Source organism: Tyto alba, unplaced genomic scaffold (assembly GCF_018691265.1).
Source record: "Tyto alba isolate M040663 unplaced genomic scaffold, T.alba_DEE_v4.0 Super-Scaffold_39, whole genome shotgun sequence".
Classification (NCBI taxonomy): Eukaryota; Metazoa; Chordata; class Aves; order Strigiformes; family Tytonidae; genus Tyto; species Tyto alba.
Window position 1 is genome coordinate 12,813,177 of NW_024881314.1, and position 22,553 is coordinate 12,835,729.

General features: G+C 41.8%; 1 protein-coding gene across 1 annotated transcript in view; it reads right to left on the reverse strand.

Moving 5' to 3' along the window:
* LOC104359809 (dynein axonemal heavy chain 9) overlaps positions 1-22,553 on the reverse strand; it is a 105,499-nt gene that overhangs the window by 37,220 nt on the left and 45,726 nt on the right. Inside the window, exons 13-15 of the mRNA XM_042802655.1 lie at positions 10,617-10,810; positions 6,258-6,406; positions 2,577-2,704 (exon numbers count right to left, since the gene is read on the reverse strand). Coding sequence (XP_042658589.1) covers positions 2,577-2,704; positions 6,258-6,406; positions 10,617-10,810 — 471 coding nt within the window. The remainder of the gene's footprint in view (positions 1-2,576; positions 2,705-6,257; positions 6,407-10,616; positions 10,811-22,553) is intronic.

The window sequence follows — 22,553 nt, forward strand, 5'->3', positions numbered from 1 at the left end:
TCCAATCAAGGACCAGTAATGAACTATATGTGTAAAAGCCACCTAAATGATCATATCAAGTGTTTATCTTGGAGAATGTGTGTATGAGCTGATATTAGACAGCAAATTTGGTGGTTGGAAGGGAAGCTCTATTTCATGTGAGCTGAGGAGCTGTTCAGCAAAATAGAGAAGTGAAGCTAACAGTTGTTTTTTGCCTGCTCAAAAGCAAATGGGAAGCCTGAGTATAACTGTTGTGTGGGTGGGATACAGCCTCCAAATCATGAGTTTGATTAACCTAGGTAAAATTATCCTGACTGTCTCTTGTGATCTGCTCTAACCTCTCCTTTGTTATTAATGCAACGATCCACAAATCCCGGGACACTTTTGTAAGTTGAGTTGCCTGTGTCATTCCAGATCCTGCACAACTGACCTACAAACACTCCTGAAACCATTTGCAAGGTCTTTGCCATCAAAAGCCTTGCAGGAAAGACCTTGCCAAATAAACTACCATACGGCAAATATTTTATATGATCCACTTATGACTGAAATGACAGAAGAATCCTTTGGGGGAATCTTGCTGTGATGAATTTGGATACTGATTTTACCAGTGTCTGGAGAGGTCAGAGTTTCAGCCTTGTGAAAATGGTTTGTCCAACCTTGTAAAAAGTAGTTTTTCTAGAGGGTGATTTCATTTCAGGTAGAAGTCCGCTGATCATAAAAGAGTTTTGTTTGCCTAGGGGCGTCTTGTCTGTCAATGCAGGGGACACATGTCTAGCCCCTCCGTCTTTCTCAGTTTGCATGAAGCTCTAACCCCCTTGGAGGGAGATGGAAACACAAAGTGAGATAGAGAGACAGCTTCTAGAGCTTGGTCAGTCTGAGTGATAATTAAGTTCCATTGCTTTGTTGTCACTCCACATGCCTAACCAAGACACCAAATACAGAAACTGCAGAGAAATGGTACTGCCTGCCTCAATCACCTGCTGGATGTTTCCAAGTCTGTCCCAAGAGCAAAGCGCCATCAAGGCACGACTCCAGCTCCTAATGGGGCCCTCTCTGCCTGGATTGCTCAGAAGGTCTATGACTATAAAAACAAAGGAAGAAAGATCTCTGTTCTCTGTGTTGAATCAGTCGTGACTATGTTACTTTATTCCAAACCAAGCACAACACAGAACTAGAATATTTACATGTATAAAGTTTCATCAGTTTTGTGACTACACCAGAGAAAATCCCAGATGACTGACTGGCCCTGAGGAGACCCAGCACTGGCACCAGGCAGCCTGCCCTGATGGCCACTGCTGTGGCCGCTGAGTTTGCCCCGTGCAGATTGCATCAAAACCTGATAGCAGCCAGCTGAATTAAACTCCTCTCTAAGCTCTCAGGGAACCTGTCTGCTCTGTGCCACCAGATAGTTACACTTGGAGGGTGTTGCTGGAAAACCGGTTAGCCCAACCATCAAAATCATTTTTTCATATAAATCTAATTTCTGAAGCTCTTCTGGTTTAACCTTCAGTGTCAGTTGAGACCTTTTACTGATTGTTATGACCAGCAGAGAAGATGTGAATGGTTGAAATAAAAATACTTCAGGCCCACAGTACTCATCAGCTAGCACTGAAGCAACAGACATGGAAGCTGATATTTATAACAGATCCTTTACAGGATCTAACCAACATTGTAGAAAAGAACCCTTGTATTACTGATGGAGTATGTCTCAAAAAGCTACATATTTTCTTATTCACCATCTCAAAGGCAGACGCCAGTATTGCAGCAATCTGTATTAAAAGCTCTTGAAAAGTTCAGTACTGTCTACCTTAGAGGGAGCTTGCAAAAAAGCAAAAATTAATATCAAAATATCAATGGCATTTAATTTAAATCCCAAATCAGGCTTGTAGGCTCAGATCATGACTCAAAGCTTTGTCTTGATCTAATTTTATCCAAACAATTCAATGATAATAAACGTTTTTAATATCCACATCAGGGAAATCAGAGGGGCTCCCAAGACCTGTAATGGGAGCTGCCATCACTGACTCTGCATGTTAGTAAACTCAAGCACTCACTGAATAAGTGGCTCCAGAACACTTGACAAAGTCAGAGCTCCCTTTGCACCCTAAAAGGCTCTGAAACATTTTCCGAATTGTGATAAGAACTTCAAATATTTACCTGCTTTGGGATGCATAAAGGAATCGGCACCACTGCAGATAACCCCTGCCTTTCATACAGTGGTGTGCATGTTCTCATTGCTCATTTAGATACATGGTAAGTTTTGAGTGGCAGTAAGAGAATTAGTCTAACAGCTCTTAAGAACAAAGCTCTTTATTCGTGAGGCAAATAAAATCACAGGAAAGTGTAGAACAACCTCCCCTCGGAGGACTCTCTATAACTACACACTCTACACAAGGCTCAATGAGCAAGAAAACCAAAACGAGAATCCCCAATAAAAGCAATAGATAGCAGCAAGAAACAGTTAGAAGGTGGCTGCTTTGGACACACGGACGGCACCTTGTCCCACCTCCCACCAGATAAGAATGACAGACAGCCCTCGCTGAGGTGATCAGCAACATCACCTGGGAGAACGGCAGGAACGTTTCCAAAGACTGTACCTGAAGAATGACCCAGTGACCTTCCTTTGCAGCCAGATCTAGAGCTTGTTCAGCAACTACCTCTTGACCTTGTCCAAGGGAAACATTGTGGAAATTCCTGTTGTTAAATGTATAACCAAGTTTCTTCCCTAAAAGAAAAAAAAAGAGTAACGTTCAGCACTTTTTCCTGAAATGGCACGCAGCACAGCTGAGCTCACACAGCAGCCGCAAGGCAGAGTTCAGTCTTATCAAAAACCCTCACAGAAAAGCTATCGCACTTCTCATAATAGTTATCTTGTCTCTCACACGCTCCTTGCCAAAGCACTGAAAACAGCAGTGGCTTCTTCCAAACTACTTTTAATTACAGAGCGGCATCAACACAAAGGTACATTATTACAAAGTGCTTCTTGTTTAATGTACATTATTCCCCTGCAACCTTGTGTAAAAACATATTTTACAGTGATAGGGAATTAAAATAATTTCCTGCTGATTAAATAGGCTTTGAACAAGACATCGTTTGGTGGGAAAATGCACCTTGTGATGCGTGCTAGAACCAGCAGTAAAGTTAGGAACCCATTAATTTTTGAGAAGGCAACTGAAATGAAATCTGTGTGAGCTTCCTGTGGCCTCAACCAAGGCCTCCCAGGTTTCTTGGGCCTAGAGAACCAGTCAGCCCTCCATATTTCTCATGGATCATCATGGCCTTTGGCAGGGGTGGAGTTGCCTCTGGGTGCACCGTGACATACGTGAGAAGGCCCACGGTCAGGGGGCTGCAGTGGAGCCCATGGAGAGGGGTGCTCCAGGACCCACTGCAGGCCACCTCCCACAGTCCCTTCCACATCCTCCTCTGCACGGTGCAGGGTGGGAACCCCAAAATCCATGCCATTATTATCCTGCTCTGGAGGAAGGATGGCAGCTATTTAATGCTTCTTCATTTAGTCCATGATATTCTTTCAGACTCCCCTGATTTCTCTGTAGCATTCCAGTGCCTCAGATCCTTTCAGTGATGATAGCTAAAGATCTCCTGTTTAGTTTTCAGAATCTGTCATCCAAAGACCGATTACACCAGTTGTTCCTTGTCTCACAGGAGAAGCAACTGCCTGGAGCAAGCTATCTCCACAGATGATGAGCACTGATTTGTGCTGCTGGGGGGGAAGCAGCTCAACAACCAACCACACCGGCTCCATGCATCATAGTAGGATGCATTTAGCTCAGATAGGGAGTCAGTACACATGTCCCCAGATCCCTCCATGCTGATCCCTTGGGACTGCCTACACTTATCTCTACATGCAGATTTGCCTTCATGTAGATGGTCCACCTTTAATTCTCGATTTCTGCTAAAAGCAGGAAAGTTTCATACTAAAACAAGGAAAAGATTTGTCTTGCAACATTTAGGATTCATCTCTTGGTACAAGACTGGAAACAGATGGCCAAAATAAAACAAATATCCAAACTGTTTCAGTTGCTCAAGCTCTCTGCTTAGCCTTACTACAGCAACCCCCTGGGCTACAGCTCTCCCCATATTTGAGAGTTTCCTGTTTTCTTTTTCACCATCTCTGGTGGCTGCCAACTTTGAGAGCTGTTAATCTCCTCTGCCTTCAAGACCCACACTCTCAAGAAAAGATGGAGCAAATTTACAGAAGTCAGGGAGCTACCCCAAAACAGGTGATTAATAATAAAATTAATATCAGTTGTTATTTCAACTTCATGGATAGGAACAGGACTGCAGAGGGATAGACAGTGAGCCTGTGCTGGCTGCCTCACCAAAACCAATGCCAGCCTTCCTCCTTCCTTGCTGCCTTGGAGAGGAGAGGGGACGGCGCAGTCAGGCTACCGCAGGGAGGTGGGGAAACTTGCTGAGCCCAACAGTGTTCGCTGCAGGGTCCTGCCCATGTTGCCAAGGAAAGGTCCCACGAGTAGGCATCTGGAAGAAGCTATCTTCCATTCAGAAGAATTATCTAGCCAGACTGGTACTTTAATAAAACTTAATAAAGGGCAGAGAAAATATTGAATAATGAATCCAGTCCAGACCCCAGCGAAGCAGGCTTTAAGACCAGTGCAGCTGCACTGAAGCAATGGTTTTATTTCATTAGATTTTTTTAATTTTTACTTGCTGTAACTTTTCTGGTTGACTGAAGCTAGGTGCTCAACTACACTCATCTTTACAATTCCAATTAAACCATTCGTGGTTGGATTTTAGCGCTTCATTTCCCATACAAGAAAATAACAGTGAGAGACAGGATCACCGACATGGCTTCAAAGGGAAGCCAGGCACATGACAGAACCTTCCTCAGGGGGGTCTCCTTCAATTCACAATAATGAGTCCTGGTATCAGGGCAGAAAGAGCACGAAACACAATGCAAAGCCCAGGAACTCCCCATGACTGAGAACTGTGATCTGGCCTGTGGCTCAGGCTGCACTGGGCTTTAACATCTCTGAAAGCTGCTTGTGGGAATGTGGGTAAAGACTGACGGCAATATTATTTTGGGATGACCCAGAAGGTGCATCATAGAGAGGAAAAAACATCCACAGGTGAGTGCTCTTCCACCACTCACCTAGATGACAGCTTAGTTCAGTGTTACTTGTTTCTCTGCTGGGGCTGCCAGGCTTGCTGATGTTTAGTCTGGAGACTAGATCTGCCTAGTAAAAAAGAGCCAGCAGCTCTACTATGGTAGTCTGATATGTAACTCATACAGTTTAAATATACTATACTTCACGCTGCCAGGAGCATCAGGGCTTGACCAGAAGTCATGGTCTTGGAGATATATGAAGCACATTTCTGGAGAAGGTGAAAGACATCTGATGAGTAGAATGGCAATGTGGAGCAGCCCTAAAGCAGTACCCAAAGGCATCTGACCCCTCTGCTCCAGAGGGGTGGAACCCCTCTACTGTAACAGTCTCGAAAGAAGAGACCACAGTTACCTCTGTTTGACAGTCAGAAGCGACCCCATTTCCAGACCTATTGTAATTGCCATGTTCCAGCTGACAATTGTAGTTCTTCCACAGTGGAGCTGAGAACCAGAGCAAATTCTGCACATTGGCAGCTTTTAAAGCACAGGCACTGCCTACAGCAGTCGGTGCACAATGGAAATCACTGTCTTCTCAAATACAGCACTTTAAAGAAGCCCCTTCGGTTTTGAAGCCAGCTGACAGCACTACACTTGACCATCTGCATCAAAATCAACTCAGGAAGGATTGGATTAAAAACTGGAAACTCTACCACTAACCAGCAGACTGATAGAGGGAGCTGCGCTTATTTTTAGTTATCATAGAATCATAGAATACCAAACTGGAAGAGACCTCAAGGATCATCCGGTACAACCTTTCTTGGCAAAAAGCAAGCTATCTGACAGCATATTAGATATCTCTGACACAAATTGCAGGTTGTGTACAAGACCAACTCAGAAATCGTTGCAGTGTGAACCACATTGGGAATCCAGGCAATGCAGCAAAGAGACAAGTTTAATTTAAACTTTAGATGAAAATCAAAAAACCTCTAAGAAAGAAAAAAAAGAAAACAAAACAAAACCAATCACATCTTCTCACAAGTATCTATTTTTAACAGATTACTCCATTATCTACAAAGAGATGAAGGAAAAAAAAAAAAAAAGAAAAAAAACAGAACAAGAATATCATGCCAAGATAATTATGAAGAAGATAAAACGCAATGCTGTGGTATGCCTAGAGACACGATTTATTTACCTTGTTTTTCCACATCCTTCAGTGGGTCGACTCCTGGGGACAGGATAAAAAACACTGGGGTTGCAGGTCCTGATTCCTCAAAGGTTGTTGCAAAATCCAGGGATCTCCCTACCACATATTTACTGCCAAGCTTTTCTTCTATAAAATCTCTGTCAGAAAGAAAAAAGTTTTGCCAGTCTACTACCATTCATAAGATTCTCCTGCAAATAATCGATTAATTAGTTTAGATTTTGCTGATTCAAACAAATTAGAAACTAAATCAAAAAAATGTTCATAAAATAATCTTAGAGAGGATCTGTAGGCTGGGATTTTTGAGTTATCACTCGGTAGCAATGGCTGGCGCTTTTTACAGAGGTAAAATGACACATGGCATACCAATATCTGACAAATAAAAGGAAGTCAGAAGGGAAAACAGTGGGTCCTACCAGCCCAATGCTGTATTCAGAAGTTCAATACAAGGACTGGCTTGATTCTGGGAAAAGGTATCTCAGGAGAGAAGACATAAGTTAATGTACAGAAAACTGCCATGTACTTTGTAATCCATACAGCCTTTGAGAGGAAACAGCATTCCTTTAGATTTATCACCAAAAGTCACAAAAAGTCCAGATGATTTACAAAATTACTTTGTTCTGGAAAGATAAAAGGGAAGAGCTCTAAGAATATCTAGCACATGTAGCTTAGCCTCTGCATGAGAGTCACAGGGAAAAATACAACTGAATGAACAGGAAAAAAATCAGCTCCACAGCAGCTGCCTGAACAGAATATAGCACATGGAGAACATTCAGGCTGAATTTCCCTAGGGTAAGCTTCCAAAATCACTGCATTAGAAAAAGAGGATACAGTGAACGTTGATTCAAAGGTAGGAATTTTATATTAAAACCCCAGGAATGAGTAGTTACTCTTCAAGCATAGATGCATGACTCAGGCCTTCTGAAAACCTCAGTACCACAGGGAAGAAAAATATTGGCCAGTTTTCACTTGGTTGATGATACCAGAATAAGGAAGTCAAATTCTTTCTAAGAGACTCGAGGGTCTCTTTCATGGACTAGTGAAAGGCAGTTGGAGTAGAATCTCCTAAGGGATTGCAAAAGAAAAAGCTTCCACACTGTTACCTCTTTCAAGTGGATTTTTCTGTTCTGGGTCAAGATGCGCTAAAGAGCTGCTGGAAATCTTCAGTCCTTCAGATACAAGGTCACAACATTATTGTTTTACATCAAGTCTCAACTCTATGAAATGATGCCTTGGAGATTCAGAAACACAATTATTGTGACTTGGAGACTCTGAAATGGACCACATGTGCAGGGAAGGAAGGCCTGCCCTCAGAGACAGGACTGGAACAGTGCCTATGCTTGGTGTCTTTAAAACAAGGTATTCATAGGGGTGGTTCACAGTATTAAGCAGTAGTATCTGAGAAATGGTACCAGAACAAAAAGCAAAATTACCATGCAAGACAAACGTCTGGCTTACAGCTTTTCTAGGTTATATGAAGCCACAGCTGCCTAAGATCCTTTATCTGAAGAGTCCATATAAATGTCATAAACATGGCTGGAGTAGTGCAGGTCCGCAGTCCTTCTGCACTGTTTTCAAAGTCTGTCCCCCAAGGCAGAAGTACCTGTGTTTTTGGAAGAACTTCACTATGACCAAGTTATACCTTGCTAGTAGCTGCTGGACTGATCTGACCTCATCATGGATGTGGAAGCATGGGAGCACAAGGTGTTGCAAGAAGCTCCTTGCTGATGTTCTTCATTAAGACTGAATGATGAAATAGGTATTTACACTGTAAAACCCCTCCTGAGGAAATTATGGTTCTTGGTGATGGACAACAGAACAGTGCCCCCACCTAAGCTCTAAGGAGTGAGTCAGGATAACAGTGGTTTCTCCTGATGGCTCCTCAGGCCCAGGGAATAAAACAGCCTGTGCAAATATCCCCCAGGGATCTGCTATGAAGAATAGCTGAAAAACCTAACTTCCAAGACAGGGAAATGCAAGAAGCCAGTACAGGGGTTGATCATTTTAGATGCCAAAGAACTTCCTAGACCATCTTCATGGAGCTGGCACATATGACATTGGACATAAAGGGTCTTACACCTTTCTGAACAGCAGTTGGAAATGAGGTAGGGATATTCTAGGACATCTAAAATACCACTAGTCAACCAGTGTTTAGGCTATCAAGTCACTCCTTGACTCCTAAAATGCACTCAAGTATTTGTCAAGATTCTCAGAGAGATAGAAAGTTTAGGACTAGTAGCGATGTCCACTGATCATCGGTAAGGTATTCAATGTTAGCAGATTTAACTGATATACAGGGGAAGAGATCTGCAAGTTGAGAACTGCAAAATAACTTGTGGGATCCAATGACACTGCAGGTACCTAAAACTCGAATTTGTTAGCACGTACATGAACTTGTAACACTACTGGCTAAAGCAGGGATGTTGCGGCTGAAGTCCTCGTGGTTAGAGTGTGCAGCTCCCCAGTGCTCCACAAGATCCCCTACTTTTTTAAGGGTCACAGACACCACATAAGTTTGACCGTGCTGAGAAAAACAAGACACAAGATGCCCATCAGCCGCCTGTGCGGTGGCTGTCAGGAATGCCGACTATATGAAGATCAATCCAAAGACTACTGACTTCACTGACTGACATGAGAAAAACCGATGAACAGATTCGCGTGTTTTCTAGAGGTGGATCTCTTAGGAACAAATTTCTTCATTAAAGGAACAGTATCTGTCTTAGCCAGGCTGATGTCTGAAGAAATGTTGAGGAATATGATACTATCAAGAAGGAACCAGGAAGTCAAACACATTTTGACTGTCATTGTTACCACGAATAATTTCACATTTGCTTTTGGGGTATAAGATTTCCCTAAACAAAAGCTCTTCTTAAATCTTTTGGGCCTAGTGTCTGACTATCCTATATTTCAAGAAGAATTTTAGTCACAAATATATCTACAAAGAAAGTACTGGGGAAGGTTCTGTGAACTGTTACTGTTTTCACATGTTTATGTTATAACCTACTTTTAGATAAGAAACGAAACAAAAAAACATTTAAATACTTTTGTGCAAACAGAAAAACTTGACTTGCCTAGACCCTAAAAATATCCAGACAAGCTTTTGAACTTGGATTCCCTTACTTTTTCATACAAGAGAAATTTGAAAGGTGTTCAAACTTTATGTTCCAGTTATTTTTGAGCTACGTGAGTACTGCCGTTTTGATTGAAATAAATTAATTAAACTTGCTTAAATGAACTACGCACTTAAAAGTTCAGAAAGACAAGAGCTTACTTTACTCAAACTAAACAACAACAGGTAAAACAACCTTCTCAGCTGAGAGAACACATGGAGAATCAAGCCCTAAAAAAGTAAGAAATTAAAAAGAATATAGTTTGGAATGGTATGATTATGATAAATTTTAATATTTAATTTAATAAAACATAATAAGATTGACCATAGAGAGACTTCATTCAGTCTTGTCTGCATTTTTCTGCAAATTTTAAAGCACAAACAGAAATCTAGTTCATACACTGACTAATACAATCTGCTACATGCACCCATATACACGCACATGCCAGATGGTGGAGCAATATAAACTATTTTAGAGGCAGTAGCATGAGAGACATTGCAGAAATGTCAAGTCATGGACTACTAGGACAAAGAAGGAAAAAACAAGTCCTAATGGAGTGAAAGACCTTTAGTTTCCCCTGAAAGAAGCATACTGCTTTTGCATACCTTCATAAAGTTTAGACTCACCTAGTCACCTTCACTACATAATTTACAACTACAACTTTCAGAACTAGCATCACATAAATTTTGCATTTTACGGAAAAAAAAAAAAAAAGAAAAAAAGAAAACTTTTATAAGACCTTCCTTTGCTTCTATACTTTATGTTTGTGCCTAAGGAACAGCCATAAAGGTTCTAGTAACTAAAATCTACCTTAATGAACTCTAGAAGATCTATTGATCATTAAAAGACTCTAGCAGATGTATAACATCTGTATGAAGATGCTAATTTCTGACTTGGTACGTCTGCTCCTCGCCCAGTGTTAGTTCTACTGCTCCATCACTATTGGTGATACTGGGGTTAGATCTCCCTAAACAATAAATTCCAGTTAAATGAAATGTGTTGACACTCTTGCAGAGTTCAGAGATGACACATTCAGAAGACTTCTTTATAGGAAACCATTCTGCAGAACTCACATCCTATACATTCTATACTTTCCATACATAAACACACATTCTATACATAAATACTCACATTCTATACATAAACATATTCCTGAATTACTCCTGTTCTCTAGAAAACACGGACCCAAAGTTGCCTGCTAAGCAAGATCATTACAGAGAGAGTAAAGACGTGCCCCTGCCTGACAGCGTAGGTCATGCGATCGGGTCGGATGGCTCTCATTATGCACAGGCGCTGCAGAGCCGACTTGTTCTTCCATTCCTGAGGGAACTTCTCCTTTTCAGGACACTCAGATTCAACAAATTTCTTCCACCGTTTTGCAGAGCCCTCAATATCTCGATCCAGGTTTCTGAATTCCTCCATGGATGAGAGAGCCTGGAAAAATTCAAGGAAGGTCTTCAGAAGAACAGTCCCACATGCCTCTGAACTACTTTTCTAACATTACTGACTGCTCGTGTTTTGCTTCCCCAGAAGGGCCATAGCTGGAGCCTGGGACCCACAGCCAGAAACCCACCAGGATGACACTCTGTCCATTCGCTTTTTCCCAACTCTGTTGTCAGCACATTGTCACAGGAACAGGAATCAACATGGCCCATCTGCAAGGCCACAGGAAAGTATGACTGAAGACAGTTTCATACTTGTGGAAGGTCTTCTGAACTGAAATGTGCCTCAAGGCTGCCCACAGAACATCAGCTCTAAAATCATGCTGCATCTAACACAGCAGCATTACACAGATGTTCTCACCCACATCACTGCAGCGTCCTTCCCCAGCCAGTGAAGCCACACACGGCGCCCAGGCCGTCTCCCCTACAGCACAGTTGCTAAGATATGGGAGTTTGGAAGTGACAATACAGGAAAGGATGAAAGAATTTGGCATCATTCCCAATGCAGTTCTCCATAACTCAAAGCAAGAAGAAAGCTGCTCTCCTATTTTGAAACCAGAACTGAAAAATCTCAGGTGACAAGCACTTGCTAGTGCCAGTTATCCCAGAAATGCCTGATTTGGATGGCAGATGAAAATTTTGAGCCCATGTCTGACAGAAGAGCACATTGCTGGCATTCCGTAAGCTGCAAATCTGTAAACAGTCTCCCTACTGCTTCAACAGACACAAAGAGAATTGTGCATCAAAAATCACAACTGATAGAAAAATGTGCTTTTGTATCCAGGGTGCTCAGTATCCAAAGCTAAACAGAGACTCAGGCATGCCATGCCCACCAAAACTGTTTTTTTTTAAGGGATTTCACAGTTGGAACATACATTATCTTTATACACATGCAGTTATTCTCCTCTCCCTGCTCCCCTGAGCACAAATCTCTCTGTACAGTCTGGTGCACACACTCTGTGAAACCACAACACTGAGACTTTACCATGCAGTTGCAGTGACCACAAATCTCAATAAACATAGGGCAAATTGTAAATGGGTAGGTGCTTTCTCTGTACAAGCATGCATACCATACTGTGCCATTGTAAAAACCAAATCACTCAGATTTATACTTGCAAATGCACACAAAGATTAACGTCTCAGTGCCACAAGTCTGTAGCAGAAACCAGGTAGCTGAAGAATTCCCCAAAGAACAGTTGAACAAGACAGTAAATATGTGATAATTACAATGAAAATGTAGCTAGATTTCATAGCTAGAAAGTGGCAACTATAAATGTTATGCAGAGAAGTAAAGAAAACAAATTATCTTCCATACAAGTGGTGGCAAAATGTATTGCACAGCTTGTAAAGTTCTTCTGGATTTCAAGCAAAATTCTCACTGAAACTAACATCTTCAGAGTGTTTTGCATAATTTGAAGCTGTAAGCAGTTGAACATGAAGTGGAAAAGACAAGTGAAGTATAAAAGACAGTGAATGAGCTCTTTTCTATAGAAACAGAAGGACACACTCAGAGCGAAGCAGAAGTTTCTTGATGGGCAGAGGTGTTCTGCACCATTAATGTTCGAGCTCAACTTCAATGTTTCCATACAACTTCCACTATGGGAAGCGGCTGAGAAATCTCCTTGAAAAATGTTGGTGTCACACCTTGTTCAGATCAACTGAAAAAATATGCACTTGCCAAAGGGCTTTGAAAGTCGTGTAAATGCCCTGACAGAAGTGCTGTGAGATTGCCTTGGATACGATGTTGTTGCAAACAAGGCAGAAGACAGTGAAGGCCACTCTGCTCTAATATCTGCAGGAAAGACACGCTTTCCCTCTGGAAAGGGTTCCCAATGAGAAGACAAGAGCAATGTAAAACTTTGGTCTTTCTAGTATTCTGAATTTAGTTAGAAGCTGTACAGCAATGCAGAGAGTGAACAAAGGGAAGGAAGGTGACAGAAAAAGGGGCTTCTTATAACAAATGAGTTCACATTTTTAGCAGTGGGAATTCTTGTAAATGACAGGGAGAAAGAGGTTATAAATTTGTTCCCAGTGGGTGCCACTGACCCAGGACATTTGTTGACTATACACTCACAGAATCACCTCTGGAGGTGTCTAGTCCAACCTCATGCTCAGGCTAGGACTACAGCCAGCACTGCTCCAGGTCAGCCATAGTTTGTCTACCAAAATTCTGACCTCTAAAACGAAGCACTCTCAGGGTTTCTGGGTGTCCTGTTGTAGAGCTGTACTATCCTTCTGGTAAAGAAGATTTTTTTGAAAATACGTTCAAGCTGAACCTCCCTACCTGCAATTTGTCATGGTTGACTCTTATTAGATTCACTGCCAATAATGAGGAGAGTTTTCCTCTGTCATCTCATAGATGGACAAATCCCTCCACCTTTTCCCACGTCACGTGCTCTAGGGCCAGAATTAGAGCTATAGGCAGAGAAGTACTTGTAGATGTTACTATAAGTAATTCTGCAACAAATCAAGCCTTGCTCAAATTCACAATTTCATCAATATCTCCACAAAAGGCACAGGTAAGAGCAGAGTGCTTGCAATATCACTTGAGAGCTACAGCATGGACTGACTCAATTTGGCACTGACTATTTCCATGCCAAACTCCCAGGGATCCTGAGAATTTCATGAAGAAGAGAGCAAGTGATGTAGTGATTCAGTAGTTGTTGTTTCCATGTGTGGATTAGCACTAACATGGAGAAATGTCAGTGACAGAAGTACTTGCTCCAAATTCAGTGCCATATCCCGCTTTTGTGTAAAACCAGACACCAGAACACAGAACATGAGAAACTGAAATTTACAGGAACAACGCCATATATTCTGAGCTGCCAAAACCTTGTCCTCGAAGCAATAAATATATTTGATGCACTTCTCATAGCTGAACACAATACAATGGCAAACGTTGAGTTCAGTGGATTCATCAGTGCAAATGCTTATATAAAACATCTTAACACTGTTGACTTTCGAAGTGACTTACTTAAAATACCACTTCAGAACTTTGGCTGCTGCTGCTGCAAGAAGTCTCTTGACTTGGCTGACAAGGGAGTCTCTGAAAAACTGCTTTCTTCTTACTAAATGACAGACGTGTAATCAGAGATGATACTCTCTCTCTCCTTGAACAACACGTTGCAGAATCAAGAAGGCTCTAATTGCAAGTATAAAGTCTGTATTATATAAATTAACACTAAAATTTTCATTAGTCAACAATTTTAATTGCATTTATTAGGAGTGATGGTATTAATAAGAGATCTTGCTATTTAAAAGCTGGTGCAGTGAAAGCTATCGCAATCAGTAATCTTTCTGTGAATATTAATTGCTTTTCAATACCTCTGCTGTGAAATTTTCCAAGAAACTTAGATCAACAATAATGTATCACTGTTTCCAAGCAGCAGGAGTAAGAGCAGGAATGGTACATTGGGAGAGCAGATGGGTAATACATATCAACCTGTGTAGCGCGGCTATTTTTGTCAACATAATGAAAAATACATTTGTCAATTAGAGTTGTCATGGAAATTGAGACAAAAAACACTGATCAAAGTAAAATATGATCAAAAGGGCCGGAGCGTTCCAGTTCCTGCCTTTGCAACCCACACTCTAAGCATCTCTGATGACTGGAAACAGCAGGGCCTTGAGTTTATATCTCAAAATAAGACTTTGACAGCAAAACAGGACTCTTCACACCATGTAAAGGCAAGGATCATTGTTTTCTTGGGGAAAATGATTTTTCCTTCACTGAATCACAGACAACTTGCTTTAGCACTTCTGTTTTCTTTGACAGCTTCTTGTCTAAGTCAGAAGGAGCTCTAACCTGGAGCTGGTGTGTCGGCAGATCTGTGAATTTCACACTTTCACAAATGCAAAGCACTCTCTTTCCCCTCACAGCTGCAGGAAATACAACGCGTATCAGCCGCTGGCTTCGAGAAACAAATCCTAGCTGTCATTGCAGAGCAACTGCTGGTGTGCTTACAAGGTGTCCTTAACTCACGGCCCTTCAGAGAGCCGACGAAGGACCGGAGGGGAAAGGGGATCTTTGCAGAGACAATGTCTCAGGGGGACGGGGAGAAGTCCCGGGCAGATGGGCACAATGAGGAGATGATACACGCGGTTTCCCCTCACTGTTTGCTGCCTCCAGAGGACGAGCTGAGTCTTTAGTGAAAAGAACAATTTCAAAGGCCTGGTGTCATTGCTACCGAGTGCAATTTATGTCCTAGTGACAGATACACTACAACAAGATTTTGTAAATTTATTAGAGAAAACACTTGCTCTTATCGCTAAAGGCAGTTATTCTAAGGACACCATCTGGTCAAAACTGGCCGCAAGTTTAGGATTTGCTTCATAAATTTTTATAAAAATCTAAAAAAAAGAGATTATCTTCATGTTTTTTTCCCCTCAGCTCTAAAGAAGATTATTCCTTTAAAAAAAGATTGGTTTGTATTTTAAACTATTTCCATAAATTAAAATACCTTGCCCCAGCATCATCAGACTTGAGAACAGCTCTGGGGCAAAGGAAGTCAAAACAGCACCTCACTACCATGCTCTGTACTGACATAAATAGTGTGAAAAATAATACAGTGCAAGTAAAACCAGTGCTGCCAGAGTGAGCTCCTAACACCTATTTACCAAGTTCCACAGCAGCCATGAGACCATTTTTAAATAAGACATAATGCAATCATAATACAAAAATGTGAGGTTTTTTTTTAAAAAGCCATCCCTACTTTTTGAGTCTTCAGTTTATAGCTGATTCATACTTTCAGTCTTAGTCCCTTATATACCTTGTTTTTTTAAAAAACCCCAACCTCTACCTAAAAAAAAAAACTTAGGTCTATAAGGAACACACTGAACATCAAATGTCTATAAAATTACACAACTTGGTATCACTGGAAAGAAATTATATTTAATATTCTCACAGTTTTAATAATCTGTGAGATGATTAAATCCTAATGATTAATCATTATTTCACTTGCAATAATAAGGAGATGTGGTTTTATGAATTACATTATACAGTTTTCAAGCAGGGCAGGCTCCACAAATACAAAGTTCACAGTGTTCAGCAGCTGTGCACCTGACCCAGACACTATCTTCTCGAAAAGCAGTAACATTGGCAGAAGCTGCAAGGGATTCCATGGGCAGGGGCGGCCCCAGCAGTGATGCGCCCATACCGCGGGAAAGACTGGCTTGTAGCAAGCCAAGCCTGCAGGCTAATGCTAGGTGAAGGGCGACTATTTTCAGATGTCAGGTGAGGTGTGCAGCAAAGCTACCCGGGTCCAACCTTGCGTTTTCAATACCAGCACCAGGATTAGATCCAAAGTCTAGAAACACTCCAGCAAGTCAGAGCGTTTGAGCTGTGCGGCTGTCGCTGAGGCTTGGCTGCCCGCTTTGGAGCTGAGCCTGGCACAGGTTCCCGGGCAAGCGTGGGAAAGCCCCTCTCAGCTCAGCTTCCACGTGGCCTGGCTGTACCCGAGCTTGGAGAGTTTGAAGCAGCTCCTCTTAAACTTTTGCAACAGGGTTAAATCAGAGCAGCCGTATGCATGCCTGGCATTTGAGAACAACCTCCTGAGTTTTCAAAACACCTTCTAAAGGTCTTACACGATTCATGTCCACTGTGAGTTCTGCTTATATAGGTTTCTGCAAATATTCATTATTTCTTTCCTTCATTTTCTGCAGGTAGCCCAAATGTTGTTAGGAAAACCAGCATCCCCACAGTTGGAGAAATACAGCTCCTGGAAGAACGGTAAAGTCAAACCCGCACCTGGCTTGAACTGATAGATTGGATCATTCAGGAAGTAGTCATATAGGCAGATGAATTACTCCATTTGAATACTACTGTTAACTAGAAGGATTAATGTAGAAAATGATGGATTATTTGCCATCTTTCACATACTAGGCCTTGGTTTGTATTTTTCATTCACAGAAGGTGTTATTTTCTGTTTAGCTGCACTACCTGAATTATTCAATTCATAAGACAAATCTCTTCTGAAGGTAAAAAAAAAAAAAAAAGGTATGATGGGTTTTCCAAACTTCAAACACCTTTCAACACAAAAATGTTATTTTAATCCCCCTTATTTCTTTCATAAAAGCTGACTGGAAATCTTACTGCACTGTATGTCCCTGTCTTCATTCAAACTCCTCCTTGCTTCTTCCCCATGTCTAAATTATACAGGGGTTAAAAAGCAGGTAGTGCCAAGACAAGTCACTATACAAAAACATCCTTGTGTTTAGCTGTAGCATCCTTCCTAGAGCATCACAAAATACAGACACCTTGCAGCTGGATGACAGAAGTGGTCTGTCTTCTGAGGAGTGATGGGATGGATCTCGCTACCTTTTCGTGGAAACCTCCCAGTGAAACCTATATCATAAATCAGAAAGCAATGGCTTCAGCACTGAGGTCCTTCCTACTACTCCGTTCTTACAGAGAGCTCCACTGGTTAGGGAAGGACAACAACAGAAATGAGATTTAGTGATTTAGTCCTAATCTTGTATTCTATCTGCTTATAACAACCCACCAAATTTTCATAATTTTGCCTGAGATGTTTCACAACTAGGTTCATATTGACATTTTTCTTGCGTTTTCTCCATAGGTTGTTCAAGTCCTTTTGAGAACAGGCTTTGCAAAGTCAGGCTGTTCTGCCAAGCCACCCTCTCCATCTTTCGTCTTCATTCTTTGATGCTCTTCAGCAGATCAGGGACTCACAGCCAGAACAAGAAGCTGGCCATAGTCCCTAATAACAGCCAAAAGGTGGTATTTGTGCATTTTTGAAAAGTTCCCTGGATTTGGCTTTTATAAATCATAGATGCACCATCACCATGGGCCAATGAACAGCAGGACTTAAAGAGAAAATATGTCTCATGGACTGGAAGAGCTCAGCTGAAGCATCTGTTCCAGGATGTCACCTGCTAGAAGCCTCTCAAGGTCCATGCTTCTGTGTCCTGATATACATATATATATATATATATGTACATACATGTATGGACTCATCCCTTGATAAGACTTCTCATAGCTCTTTTCACGGTGGTGGTCTCATCCAAGGTTTCATGGTGGCACAATAGCAGAACTGGCCCTGAGAACACGCAACCAGACCAGAAGAGGAAATAAGCTGCAGAGCTTCTTCTCCAAGAGCTGGTGCACTCGGGGCCCTGACAGAATCCTCGTACATGGTCACAGGACCTGTCTGAACCACCTCAGGAACAGAAACCGCAAGCACTCTGTGCCAGTCCTTCATTATTCTCTATCACAAAGATTTTCCAAACGTCTGGTGTGAATCTTTCTTGCAGCACTTTGAGATGCACCTTTACTGATACAGCAAACCAATTGCTTTTTCCCCTTCGGAGGACACTTTCTGAAGATTGTACCCTCCTGTCCCTTCAATCTCGAGGCCCTCAGACATAACCCTTCCCCTTCTCCCTCTCCTCAATCTCTTCTCACAGTTGTGTTTTCAGGCATCTGGCACTTCTCACTGGTCTCCTCTACCCTGTCTCCAGAAGGTCTGCATCTTTCTTAAATGCAAAACTCAGATCAAACCAGACTCTAACAGAGGCTTGGACAACTTTGAGTGATGCGAAAAGCATGTCCCCGTGGCTCTGTCAGACTATATTCATTGCTCCTATTCAGGTAGTGGCAATACTGTGGCCCACTAATGCACTGTGATCACAAGGTGGGGATGACAGACACACCACGAGTGCCTCCACAAAAGGCCATCTCAGGTGCCTCAACGCTGATAAAGCCTTGGTGTCACCATCAGGGTTCCAGAGATTGCTCCCAGCTGAAATTTAGCTGAGCACGTCATTTGCAGTCTTCACAGCTGTTCACGTGAATCAACACTGCCAAGCAAAGGAAATGTTTATGATCTCTACCACGCTACAGAAATAAGGAGCTCCAACAAATCTTTTATGGTAGATATGGGCTTAAAAGGAAGAACTAATAAAGAGGAGCCAAATCCAAGCCATTTGCCTTCATTGCCCTCCCAAAAGCATCTTGCACATCTAGGTACAACATAACATGTCCAAAATGTTTGTGCGCCCTTAGTTGCTAGCAGAGATCAGCCATCAGACCTCTGCAGTCACTCCTGGGTTCGTGGTCCACTGGCATCTGTGCAGGAATGTGCTGCAACTGATTTTTTTTCTGGTTTTTAAGCGAAGCAGTAGGACTTCAAACCATATACAATGTCTAGCAATTACTTCCTTTTCCTTCCATTTAGAGGGTGAAAGAACTTTTACATTCAAAATGAGCAGCTGACAGCAGGCTTTGTGTCACAGGTGGGTTGAGAGTGAGGGACAGAGGCTGACTCTGCTGTAGAGGCATTCAGAAAAAACTCAAATTTCCACTCTGCAATCAAACCAAGAAAGTACACTTTTAAATATTTGACGTGATCAAAATCTCTGCTGTATTTCAGATAAACATCAGATCGTTTGCCAGCAGGTTAAAAAATAAAAGGGAAAAAAAAAAGGTGGAATGGAATGTTCTCAAGTAGTATTTCTGTGAAACATTGGGAACATCTCTCTGAGACTTGAGTGCTGGTGAGGACAGATGAATGTCCTTAGGAAACTTCCAAGTGAGAGGAGCAGATAAACACACATCCAAGTGTCATAATCAATGTTTTCTATCAAAGGTGCACTAAAAGGCTGTACATCTGAAGAACTGAGTTAATGGAAGATATTTAATGAAGACTATGATTTTCTGGCATAATAAAAATTCTGAATGTACATGGAAAGCTGTGAGCTGCAAGCTTTTCATATCTGACCAGCCTGATCAAAAGACCTTGCTTATGCACAAAGAGCACAATATAGGCAGCAGATTGTGTCACAATGAATCTTTGACAAGAATTAAAAACCTCAGTGTCTAAAAAGTACAAAAAGTGAAAGTTGGAAGAGAGATTTCTGTTCTTTTGTCAAAAAAATCCAGTTTTCTTAGATGTAAAATATATGATTTGGTATTTTCTCTCGTAAGCCACACATGCAATCTTATCATCTGCATTCTGCAAAATTATAAATATGGAGTTAATATACTACTTTGTCTACTGCTGTTCTCCTCCTCGAAAGCTGAATTCAGTATTTAGAGCTCATTATTCAACATCACATTTATTAAACAATGCCCTTTCAGTAGCGTTTTCATATCTACATAATGAAAATTCTTCCTCTTCAAAAAAAGATGAGGGAAATGATTGGGATGAAGAAGTAATCCAAGTTGGCCAGGTGTATTCTTGCTGTATATTAACTAGCTTCACTTATCCCATGGGACACATCTGCATTCAGCAATGAAGAGGCACTGCAGAAAATATCACAAAGAAAATCAGATTTGGGAAATGTGTATCTGTGCAAAGGAGATCCAGAGCTGCCTGCATCCAGCCTCTGGGAACAGGCTGCTGCAGTGAGTGGCAGATGCACACACGGTTAATCAGGGACCACAGTCCTGCAGGAGACACAAAGCCATGAGGCAACAGGGACACGGCTCCCCAGGAAGGGCACAGCATGGAGGGAGCTGAAGCATGGGAAAATTTCACATTAGAGATCACTGGGGTCACAGGGAAAGCCACTCATCCAACCTTCAGATAGTCTCAGTGGCCTGAGAACCACCCTCATCTTTTTAAAAGGGCTGGTTTTGGTCAAGGCAACCATGAAAATAAAGACCGTAAGGGCATGACCACTGGCTTTATTAGTAGTGGCGAAGCTCAAGAAGAGCCTAGCTTGACTCTGGGTACATTCATATGATCTTTCTTAGGCAAATGCAAACTGCTTATTGAACCCCTAAGAAACACAAGCATGGTCTTTTGGCACTGGGCACCTAACAGAGGATGCGTGACTAGGCCTGGTGTGAGTCTCTGCCTAAGCTACTAAGCCCTACTGATGGGCAAATTGTATTAGCTCAGGACTAAAACCTTGCTCATGCATCTGAAAAGCTGTTCCAGAGTAAGATTGTCTCAGACTATGGGCAGAAGGAGTTTCTGTCTGCCTATCTCAGACCCCAGATACCTACACTGTGAGAAGACACGCACTTTTTTCTTGCCTGCTAATCTGCTCCTGAATCCATGGCTACAAGAGGTCCAGGTATGAGCTCACCATGAGCCACACAGTTTGCTAGTATCTTGCTGGCTCACATTCAACTTTGATAAACCCACTTGTTCTCAGAAAATCCCTGGGCATTGCCCAGGGGGCAGGACATTTCAGGGACTTCCCACAGTAAACAATATATGAGTTCTCTCTGGTTTGAGAGGTGAGGGCAATTTCACTGTATGGATTCAGGTGCTATCAGGGACAGAAAATAAATGCTGGGCCATTTTACTTATTAGTCTAGACATAGCCTGAAAGACCCAAGAACCATAAAACCCAGTGATGTCATTTCTACATCCATGCTCAGAGCAGATCCATAACATGAACTGTCAGTCCTAACCCTGTGAATAACTGATGAACAGCTCAACAAACAGAATGGGTTTCATATAGGGTTGAAGGGATCACAGTGCAGCAATTCAGAGAATACTCATGTCCCATCTGGGTATCAACACCTTTATCTTATGACACTGGAGACCTCCAAGTGAAGAAATGAAGAAAAAAATAGAGGAAAAAACCTACAGAGGCCAATCTCTACACTGATTCTATGTTAAGTTCAGTCACCCAACAAGACTATCAAAATGGTCATTTGCACATGGCTATGTCATGACATCCTGTGCAGTTCAAGCAGTAGCATCATTGTACCTTTGTTGTCTACACATTTATTTGTAAGGTAACCAACAGCCAAGTCAGAAGAAATGGACATTATATGCACACAAAAAACTTTTTCAGAAGTACCAACAGAAACAAAAACTTTCAAGCTAGGTACCGGGAACACAGAGGGTGAGGAAAGCATAACATACTGTAATAAAAGGATATTGAAAAAAGACAAAAAACCTCATTAAAAGAGTACTTTAGACTTCTCAAGAGATGGCTACTAAGTACCTGCAGAAGACAGGCCTTAGAACTGAAATGACCAACTATACTGAACACCAGAGCCAGGGACTCAGCAAAGGCACTACTTTCATTAAATGATAAAATTTTCTCCCCTTCCTGCTCTTAACTACCCCTTCAATGACCCAGCGGCTGTATTTGCACTGAAGCTAGTGACTGTGTCTATAGCTAACCTCTCCCCTTGCTCCAGAGCCAACTAACGTGCCTCCACGGGGGTTCCACAGGTACTACTTTTTCTCCCATATAGGCTGACTGATGAACACATCAAGTTAAGCTCAGAGTAGTTTTTCTTGACCTGTTTTTAGTTTGAATTCAATTCCTGTTTCAGGCTTAAAGAATCACTAAAAAGCCCAAAACTTACCTATCATTTCAAAGTCTGTCAGCAGATCCAATGAAAGATACTACCCTTCCCTACAAACCATACCCCTCTGAACAGGTACGGGTGTCTCTTCATTCAATGGTAAATATTAAGCTTCCCTCTGTTACAGAGAAAAGCTCTGTGAAATTTTTTACTGAACTTAAAAGAAGATGGAAGGCTTAAACAAAATCATGTGTCAGATGCTCTAGCATCATGAGCTGAAAATAGCTGCACAACTGCAAAGGACTATTAGTCTCAATATATTATTAATCAAACAGCATCAGTAGATAATAAGCCAAGTCACAAAAGGCTATTTGCATGACCAAAGTCCTCAACATTTAATGAGGTTTACTTTGAAGTTAATGTACCCAAAATGGGAGACACAGGAGGGGCCACAAATATCAATACTGATTTCTTTTGACACTACTATCTTGGCCTGAAACCC